Source organism: Bos grunniens, chromosome X, assembly GCF_055505025.1.
Source record: "Bos grunniens cultivar Pamir isolate PY7600 chromosome X, Bosgru_T2T1.0, whole genome shotgun sequence".
NCBI lineage: Eukaryota > Metazoa > Chordata > Mammalia > Artiodactyla > Bovidae > Bos > Bos grunniens.
The window spans coordinates 68,348,746-68,359,428 of NC_141194.1; the positions used below are offsets into that span (position 1 = coordinate 68,348,746).

At 47.4% G+C, this 10,683-nt stretch overlaps 1 protein-coding gene across 1 annotated transcript; it reads left to right on the forward strand.

Moving 5' to 3' along the window:
• The first annotated feature begins 722 nt into the window (after nucleotides 1-722).
• On the forward strand, nucleotides 723-9,929 carry FGF16 (fibroblast growth factor 16). Its single transcript, XM_086387269.1, has 3 exons — nucleotides 723-1,518; nucleotides 7,470-7,573; nucleotides 8,929-9,929. The coding sequence occupies exons 1-3, from the start codon at nucleotides 1,245-1,247 to the stop codon at nucleotides 9,172-9,174; spliced, it is 624 nt and encodes a 207-aa protein (XP_086243395.1). The 5' UTR covers nucleotides 723-1,244; the 3' UTR covers nucleotides 9,175-9,929.
• The last annotated feature ends 754 nt before the right edge of the window (nucleotides 9,930-10,683 follow it).

Here is a 10,683-nt window from a genome sequence, read left to right on the forward strand (position 1 = left end):
GGGTGCCTCCAGTTCCCGCCCCAACTACCGCTCTTCCTGATAGAATCTAAGGAGGGCACGGGACAGAGCGAGGAAACACCTGTTTCCAACAAGAAAAGAGGTGGAGGAAAACCCCCTCCAGACTTCCAGTGGCCTCTCATCAAGCTTGTTCTCGAGAGCCTTGTAAAAGCGCGCCCAGAAAGCCAGAGGAGATCATTTTTCAAAAAGATCGCTATTTCTTACTCCCCCCTCCTTTTCCTAAGCTGTAACGTCCCTTTTTAAAAAATGCCTTCTTTCTTCTGTGGGGCTTCCCGCTCCTCCCAGATCCCTTAAGGCCCCCCGCCTGGGTGGCTGCAGGAACAGCGAAACCCCCCAGATCCCACATTTTGCAACTGCATGCGTTTCCAGATTATTCACTTCCTCAGCCTCCTGCCGACATACAGGTGGGGAGTGGGACAGGGGGTCAACAGAACAAAGAAACCAGGGACCCAGGCCAGGTGCCCCTCCGCAGCCTCCGACCAGCCGGGGAACAAGAAGGGACTCACGAACGCGTGACCCCACCCCCCCACCCCAGGTCTCACACCACTTTCGAAAGGCAAGCAGCCGGAGACCCCGCGGGAGGTGGGTGCTTCCCCCGCGCAACAGACAGACTTCCACGCAACAGGCCCGAGTGGCAGTGGACGCCAACAGCCTCCACGTACTGGGCTCCAGTTATTTCATCAGCAGTTTCAGAAAAACCTGCCAAAAGCAGTTATGCCTCACTGCAATGTGTAGCTTTTTCCTGCCATTTTTTCATAATAAAAGAGGGAGTGAAGCTCGCTCGCTCTCTCCCCCTCCACCCCCCTCTCCCAAAAAGAGCCAAAAGCATACGAGGAGGGGAAAACACACACACACACACACCAATCTCCGAGGGGATGCCATTGAGGTGTGGCTTGTATTTAAATATCCAATATGTCAATGTAAGGGGAGTGGGTATGTATATAAAGTCCCGTTTGCATCTGATAGCTCGACGAAGCCAGCTATGAGAGGCCTGGGGAGATGGATGCGGAGGGGAAGCGGCACTTTGACTGAGCGCAAGGTCAGGAGCGCGCTGCCCCACGCTCCCCGCGGCTGAGAAGTTCCTTGGACGCGAACAGACGTCGACTCCAGCTCCGTAGAGCTCGGAGCGAACGAGCGAGCGAGCGAGCGCCGCCGAGTAGCCCGCGCCCGCGGCTGGGAGAGGCAGTTCGCGCCCCGCGGCCCGGCTCGGCCCCGCGCGCCCCGCCATGGCGGAGGTGGGGGGGGTCTTCGCCTCCTTGGACTGGGATCTGCACGGCTTCTCCTCGTCTCTGGGAAACGTGCCTCTAGCTGATTCCCCGGGTTTCCTGAACGAGCGTCTGGGCCAGATTGAGGGGAAGCTGCAGCGCGGCTCGCCCACCGACTTCGCCCACCTGAAGGGGATCCTGCGACGCCGCCAGCTGTACTGCCGCACCGGCTTCCACTTGGAGATCTTCCCCAACGGCACGGTGCACGGCACCCGCCACGACCACAGCCGCTTCGGTGAGGACGCGGCCGGGAGGGACGGGAGGCTAGCGGACGGCGCCCTGGGGAGCCGACGGCTCGAGGCTGCGGCTTGGGGCCGGAGGACCAGCCTCTCCCGCCCCGCCCGGCGCTGTCTGGGCTCGTCGAGGCGGGAGGCCGCTGAAGACGCGGGCAGGCGGGATGTGAGGGTGCGGACTTGAGCCGGGCTTCGGCGTCGGGGCGCCCCGCACCCTCGGATGCTCTCAGGAGGAGGCGGGGGCACCTTGAGATGCGTCCTCTCCTTTCTCCACCCCACCCTACCTCCTCGGGGAGCTAGAGGGATTGTTCTGGGACCTGGACGCTGCGCTTCCCCTTTCAAGGAAAGCAGGTGGAGCTGGGTGGACGGGTGGTGGGGGTGGGTGGGAGTAGGAGCATCCACCGAGGAGATCGGGGAACGAGGCTACAGCGCGAGGCTGAGCCTCGACGGCAGCAAGGTTGTCGCGGCAGATTACCTGAAGCAGGAGACTTCGTCGGCCATGGACCCTATGTGCGGACGGCCCGCGCCCAAGTGGCTTTTGGCCTATGGGGACACGGCAGCCTTGGCACCTGCCTGCCTCTGTGTTGCTCTGCCTGGGTTAGGGGCCAACCCAGACAGCACGGCGGGAGCTGGGTATTAGAGAAACTAGGAAAGCCTCCCGGTGGCCAGTGTGTAAGGGTACAAGCCCTGGGGCACATTTTGCCCGGGAGCTACCTCTGGACTCCTTGCCTCAGTGAGGAAACGATCCTGGGCCCACTCCCAGCCCCCCAGACAGGTGTCTCCTGGGCCCAGGGCAGAAAACACCCCACCTCTATCAAGGATTTTCTCTGCCTGTTCAAAGGGCACAGCTGCCTGTCTCACATGCAGAACACAATTAATATAAACCTTGATCTGGGACAGAGATCATTGTGTTACCATGCAAATGTGTTCACTCCTCAATAATCTGGCTGTTTTTATTTTCAATTTCCTGTCCTCTACTAAACTATTCAGGTGCTGTGACAGCTACCCTTCCTTGGGTCCCAGCATCCCCCAGTGTCCTCACTTCCTCCCCAAGGACCTTATAGGCCAAAGATACCTTTTGTCCCTAAGCCAGTGATAAGTTTTGCCTACTGGCAGGTCTGACACCCTTCCTTTCCCACCCCAATCCTCCTCCACTCCCCCCAAACTGCCTCATCCTCCTATTCCCCATGTCTTGCTAGAGCTGCCTCCAAGTGCACCATGGTAAGAAGCTGGGGGTGGATGAGGGTGGTGGGGGGACAGAGGCCTATAGCTGGGCAAGGCTAAGTCTAGCAGACAACTTGGGCCAGGGCTGGTCTTCCTTACGGAGCAAGCAGGAACCCTAATGAAGTCTATGTCATCTTGGAAAAATGTACTTGGAGAGCTGGAGTACAGTAGGTTGTGTGTGGGGTGGGAGTAATGGAAGGGTACAGGTGTCTGTATAAACTTGCAGCAGGTCCTCAAAAGGGTGATAAGGTGGGGTGGGGGGGTGAGGGGAGAACTAGGGTTAACTTGGCTCCTTTCCCTTCCATTGCCAGTGACTTTGTAGTCCCATTTTGTTCCTCTTCAGAAGGAATAGGACTCCCACCCTGGCCTCAGAGCCCCCCAAAGCTCCCAGAAATGGCCTAAAGATATTGGGGTAGTTCATTCCTGAGCTATAGAAGAAAAATCCTGAAATGATGGAGAAATGTGAGGTGGGGGGGCAGAGGTGGAGAAACTATGACCTTGACTCCCAGCAGCTACAAGTGTTTGTCTGACTCTGTGCCTAAGCTGAGCCCAATAACCTACAAGGTCAACGTAAATCAGTAATAGGCTCTTGGGATAAGTGGTCTTTAATTACCTCCCTAAGGACACATCTTGATTTCTTTTCTCTCTCAAACTGCTAAGGGTGTTAAGTTTAAGGAGAAACCAAAGGAAATAAACCTGGCAGGAGGAAGGGGTGTTTTCACTGCTGTTTAACTGACTGCTTCATTTTTGGGTTTTGCCTAAAACACACTCACGCACTTACTCACAGAGACCACCTCTGCATCACCTTTTCCCTTCCCTCCTTCCCTGGCTTTCTGGCAGATCTGTGTATTTCCGGTAAAGGAAATGATACGTGGTCAAAGCTGTCTCTTTGTAACATCCCTTACCAACTTTCAAGCACACATTTACCCTTCCTCAGTTTAGCTTTTGGCAAAGAAAGTGGTGGTGTTTGAATTTGCTGACTCTTTCCTCGCTCCACATTTGAGTTAATCAGCCAGGGTATTCAATAAATCGAAACTTTAACATTCCATAAGTGCTTTAGCAGTCAACATTCCAGCAGGGTAAAATAGGCCAGACCTAAGATATAAAATATTATAGATTTCTGCTTGGGGGGAAGAGGTAGTCTCCAAAGGCCATGTAAAGTAAATAGCTATTTGTTGTAATTGGAGAGCAGGGCCCCCAAGGATTACCCTGGAATCCATGCATTCAGAAAGAGTCAGGCTGAGCCCAAGAGCAGCCTTGACTCCAAATAATAACCTGTTGGCACAGCCTATGCTCCCCCTCCCCACCCATCCCCCATTCTGCAATCAGTAGCCAGGAGTATTTCAATCTCTGCCTGGCTGGTGGCGTTTACATGAGGTTCACAAGGATACTGACATTCCTGAGGGGCACCTGTGGGCTGGCAGAATAGAGCTTGGGAGCCAGACTGGAGGAGAGGCCTCTTGCCAGGTGGGATGCAACAAGCTTATGCAGCTGCTTTGGTTTTTGAGCTATCTGGTTCTTATTTGGCCAGGCACCAAAACAGCACTGCCTTGGCCCTGAAGGGCTGAAAGGATGGCTGAGGGCATTCAGACGAGTTATGGAACTAGATTAAATGACATATTAGCCAGTCATCTAGCTAGGTTCTGAAGCAGTGGGACCCAGAACAGATTCATTTTGAATGAAGCCATGGGAGAAAAAGTATAAGAAGAATCTGGAAATTATCAAACACAGGCCAGAGCCTGAGGTGGGCAGGTCAAGATGAAGCAGAGTAGAGGGAGGTCCTGGGCTTTGAAGGGGGTGAAAGTTCTGAGGATGAACTTTGTCTACTTAATACTTTGCTTCAACATCTTGCTGTTAACACCCCTCTCCAGCTGTAGTTGGGAAAATGTGAAACTGGCTTATTTTCTCTCTCCTTTCATGCTGGCTGGAATTCAAGAGAAGGTTTAGGAATATCTGTTCCATCATCATGTGCCACTGGGTTCCCACAGTTTGAATCCAGCAAATAGGAAAGTTGGCAAAGGGAAATGATGCCCAAAGACAGCTGGGCAGGGATGATTCCAACTGTTAGAGACCCCTGGTTACTGGACACAACCCAAGTGACTTCCTGTATGATCTGTCCTTTGGCACCAGGGTTAACAGAGTTGGAGAAAAACCGTGGTGACTCAAAGGCCACACCTCTTGGGTTTCATGATTTGTTCTCACACCAGGTCTTGGATGGTGAGATCACAAGCTGCCCTCTGCTACTTAATGAGCTCAGGGTGGTCAGAGACATGAGATACTTAGAGAATGAGGGAACCAAGACTCAAAGTGTAGAAGTAAACTGCCTAAGCAAAGCAAAGAACTGAAGGCTCCAGCAGGTTGGTATCCCTCAATGTTTACCACCCAGAACTGACTTCTCATTTCCTGGCCATACTGGCCACTCTCCTTTGAACACCCTCCTGGTTTTCTGTGACCCTTTTTAAACAGAGTAGAATTCAAAACTATTCTTACTGTGATCTGAGGCAGAGTAGAATGGGGCAACCCCTGCCCTTATGCCAGTTACTAGATCTCAATCAATACAGTCTTAAATCATACTAATTTTTATTTCATATTTTCTATTTGTTTAATTAGCTTTTTAGTAATTTTTAATTTTTACATGACTAACTTCACATTAGCTTTTTAAAATCTCATGACTCAGCCATACTGAGCTTACCTTGTTCAATCAGACTCCATAAGCTGTTGTTGTGTATGTTTTGCTAAGCCACATCTCCCCATCCCAAAGATGGGGAGATATATTTAACAAAAATGCACAGGAACACAAAAGAGTAGTCCAACAGTCCAAAGTTTTCAAGAAAATATACATAGTTGCCTGGAGGGGGGAGGAGTATGGAAATAAAAAGAAAGAAATAGATAAATTCATGATTAATACTTGAGGCTCACCTCCCCTCAACACAACTCCAAACACAAAATATCTTGTTTAACTGGCTTATGGACCAAAGTGCAGGACTTTACATTTATTCTAATCAAAGCTTATTTTGTTGGAGTCAGCCCATTTTTCCATTCTCTTAAAATCTCTGGATTTTTATTGTTACCCTCTCAGCTGTATGTCTTCTGGAACTAGGGTAAACAGTCCCCATGTCCTTTTATAAGTCATCCATTAAAATGTTAAACAGGGCAGAACCAAAACCAGAACCCTGTTCAGTGTAACTAAAGGTCTTGGCCCACTAAATCAGTATCTGCTTAACCCCTACTTGGCACCGGGTAATTTTCCCTTCCCCTCCTACCATCTTGTGTCAACCTCCTTTTCCAAAACTCTATTGTGTGTATGTGCTATGAGAGTTAGTAACCACCAGACTGAGAATGAAACTTGGAGGATGTCAATGCTACAGGCCAAAGGCTATGCTTTGAGTATTCTGTACAGTGGCAGCAGAAGAGAGTTACATTCTTTGAAAAGGTCTGTGTGTGCCCTAGAAGCTTCCATACCTGAATACCCACCCACTAGCCCGAGTCACTGGGGCTCTTCAGAAGACTTCCCACTGGACTCTTGAACCTGATTTCAAAATTGACCACTTAATTTTTTTTAAGTGATCTTTAAGAAATCAGTCCTACTCCCTATATAGATTACATAGAATATTACTACCCTTAATAATTACATTTTTTGATAAGAAAGACAGCCAGATATGAGCTCATTTCATACCTTTGGATGCCTCTGGAGTCAGTTGTATCAAGTTTTAATCTATACATTGAAAAATATGGCTAGAGAATATAAAAAAGAAATCTAGTTGACCATTGCATCTGTATCCATATAATAGATGTGTTATGTTAGAACAAAATTGTTAAGTCTTCAGTATCCCCAGGATTTCAGTTCTGGTTCCTTTTTCCCACTTAGTACTCAATGTCTTTTTTCCCCCTTGCTGCTGCTGGGTAAATGAAAACGTTTTCAAATTCTCACCTCTAACTTTGTCAACTAGAGGAACATTTCTGAATATCTTCCTCTTCCCCTTAAAGTTGCAACATCTCAAATCAGTATCAAGTCTAATACTACCTGCCAACTGTTTGCCGTAGATAGATTTAAAATCCACAGGAGAGAAGGGGAGAATGACAGGCTTGTTGGCCTGCGGCTGCACTGGCCAAAAGTACTTTTGAGGAGAAAGCTTTCACCAGGCCAAGTTTTGCTTCCTGCCATAGGACAGAGGAACAAACTTAGTGAGTGGCCTGTGTGGCCTTTGTTAGAGTCAGCTACAGGCAGTTGACAGCCTCATGTGGCTTTAAGGACATGGGAGCTAAGAGGGTACAAAACAAGTTCAGCCTAGAGGACAGCAAGGTAATGCTGTGAGCTCTGGGGAATCAGAAAGTGACTTTGGGAAGATACAGAAACTTGGCCACATTGTTTCATTTCGAAAGCTGCCCTCCTGTTTGTTGAAATGGTGGCCTTTAATAGTACCTTGAAATTATGAAGCTTTTGTAGCCAAAGCCTTCTCACAGTCTCTTCCTTATTATATGCCTAAGAGTGTTGAGTAGAGGCAGAGATTGTCCCCCATTTTACATATGGAGTGACTGAGGCCCAGAGAGACTCAGTTTCTTCTCTGAGGTTCCATTCTTGCTGCAAAAGATGGTTTCATCAGGTAATTCACCAAAGGCACATAGCACTGGCCTTCAGTTGGGGATAAAGGACCAGCTCATGTCACCTTGATAGCTTTCTGTTAGCTTGATATCAGTGATGGAAATGGAATTCATTGTTTTGCTCTAGGAATTCTGGAGTTTATCAGCCTGGCTGTAGGGCTGATCAGCATCCGGGGAGTGGACTCTGGCCTGTATTTAGGAATGAACGAGAGAGGAGAACTCTATGGGTCGGTAAGTTTAAAGTTTTTTATTTTTTTTTTTCTCAGAAGCTATTACCACCAGTGTTTCGATAATGTAAGGCAAAACTTTATCTAGCACTTGAAAGCACTTTTGTCAACTTTAAAGGATTAGTGTCTTCTAGTCAATTCTTGACTGCCCAGGAACTTGCTACATAACACTTTCACTCATTCAGTCCCCATGAAAACAGAAGCTTTTCTGTGGTATAATTGCTTCTGCCTTCTCCATTAGAGTGTCAGCTCATCTGATAATAATAGGAAGCTGTACTGGTTTGTCAGTAGATGGTAAGGGTTTGAGGCATTAACCCTCCCAAGGAGTATATCTGATTTGTGATGGGTACCGAGAGGAGTAGCCAACTAGCTGGCACAAAAATAGGCAGTGAGAGCTGGCCTTGAGATTGAGGATTCTGAAATTAAGAACAAAGTCCTTGATGTCCAAATCGCTTCAGCTGAATCCCAAAGGCCAAACGAAGCAAACAAACAAATGAAGAGTAAGGATTCCAGGGTCTGGTGACAGCCCTAAGTCCCCAGCTAGGACTGTATTGGCTGCAGCACATGTTCTCTATTCTGGAAGCCAGCCCAGAGCTGGGGAATGGTAAGTGACTTTGCTGATCTTAACCCTTCTGGGGGATCCTAACTCCTGGCTTTGGCTTTTGAGTCACAGAGTATACTTTCTGGCTGCCTGCATCCCATGAAATCAGAGCACATTCTTCCCTGACACCTAAGAGATAGGCCTGTCCCCAGCACTCAGTATCGGCAACCCCAGCAAGTAGTATTGTGGCTGAATCAAGTGTGAGAAGGGATAGAGGCAAGAGACCCAGGAGCTGCCAGCTTGAAGTAGCCAGATTGGAGGAACTTCTCAAGGAGATTTTTTTCCTGGCTTTCCAACTGACAGGCCCTGAGACCCTTCATTAGGAGAGATCACAGCTTGCCTCCCATGGAGCTTTATATAGATTCGAGGCCTTTGCCTGTCAGTTGACATGATTGATGGCAATCTCAATGGATTTGAACATCTTTAGCCCTAAATAGGGAAAAAGTACAGAGGTATCAGTGGGCATTGGGAAGCAGAAATTCTCAGGCTCAGAGTACCAGGTGAGCCCATCTCTTCCAGTCTCTTGCTTTCAGAAAAGATCTCACCTGAAACATTTTTGCGTGGCTCATGAAAGAGGGTGAAAGCAATACAGACAAGACTGTTTAATGTTATTTGGAAAGAAGATGCCTCAGTAATACCAGGAGATAGGCCTGAAATTTTCTAATATAAATGTGCTATTTATTAGTTTCTCCACCAGCAAGCTGGGATGGGAGAAATAGTCATATAATGGGCTCTACTTTATTTTCTCACCCTCACAGAAGAAACTCACACGTGAATGTGTTTTCCGGGAACAGTTTGAAGAAAACTGGTACAACACCTATGCCTCCACCTTGTACAAACACTCGGACTCGGAGAGACAGTATTATGTGGCCCTGAATAAAGACGGCTCACCCCGGGAGGGATACAGGACTAAACGACACCAGAAATTCACCCACTTTTTACCCAGGCCAGTAGATCCTTCTAAGTTGCCCACCATGTCCAGAGACCTCTTCCGCTATAGGTAACGGACCCCTAGTGTGATCTCTGTGACCCGTATACTCTGGGGCCACAGTTGTCTCTGGAAGCACTATACTCATAGCTTTTCAATCCTCTTTCCTATCAATTTAGATAACAAAGAAGCACTTACTGTTCAACTCGACCCAGCTGTTCCCTCATTGTTCAAAAGTATATATTAAGGTTGGGTTATTTTGGGGAGGGGTGTGGGGGGATGGGGAGGTCTAGAGGGAATCTTGTATATACTTTTTTCTTTACTCATGTTCTTTCCCCTGAGGTGGCACAAGAAAGAATGGGGCCCCCTACCAAGGGCCAGAGGTGTCTTGCCCCACAATCTACCCAAATACCTTAAAGTGGGTAAATGAAAGACCAAGGAATCTGCCATAGATGCTACCTACAGAGCTTTGGAGAAGTCTCATTAAGAAAATTCTTAGGGCTCCAGCCCTGCTGCAAGCCATTCCTGTATTGGCTCTGCAGATTTATCATCTGTCCTGACATGCAGTTTTCCTGACGTTGAAAGTGGGAGATGGGGTAGGTTGTAAGAAAATGATATTAAAATGTAAGCATGGATACTGTGCATAAAGACAAACTATTTATGAAATGTATATGCTATTTATTTTATATATTTATTTATTTCAAAATAATTTTATTTTTAATGAGAGATGCTATGACTGGATTTTCATCAGAAAGAATAAGGTCCTACTGAAACAGGATAAATGAGTTATCAAAGGCTTTTATTGGCAATAAAATTGTCTTTATATTGTAACCACTGTCTAACTCTATTGATTTGTACACTTAGTAAGATTAGAAGGTTTGTTGGCTTCTTTTGCTACTCATTAGAATCTCTTGATGTTGGCATCACACTGCCTAGCCTAGGTGACTCGCTATCTACAATATTAGCATTATCTAGGAGCCCTATCTGAAGTTCTTTCTGGTTTTGTGACTTTAAACTTAGTGGTGAATCAAAGCTTCAGAAAGGCCTAGACCATCAGCTCTTATGGAAGCTCCCATTTGTGCTTAGGACTAAGCATAGAGAAACCCTCCTTTGGAATTTGGTTAGGGCCCAAAGGTCAGCAACTCTAATTGGTGGCTTCTTACTTATCATATGAAGATGAGGTGATTTGAAATAAACAGCAATCAATAGGGAGAGTGATCTTTTGAACTAGTCAACCTTCCCTTCCAGAGGTGTTCTCCCACTCCCTCTCCAAACCCCTACCCCTATCCTCTACCAGTGTTTCTCCTAGAGAGTTATGGGAATCTGTTAACACATTTTCCTAAAGCAACAGTTCTTCAAGTATATGGCCTTTTTATCAGCAGCATCGTCTGGGTCCTTGTGAGAAATGGAAATTATCAGGTCCTACCCCAGACCTGCCAAGTCAGAATCTCTGGGGGTAAGGGCCAGCCATCTGCATGTTAACAGCCTTCCAGAGGATTCCTGTGCACAATAAAGTTTGAAACCTAGTACTCTAAAAGAATAGTTTTCAGAAAGAATTCTTTTTGTATCTGAATGACTTATACAT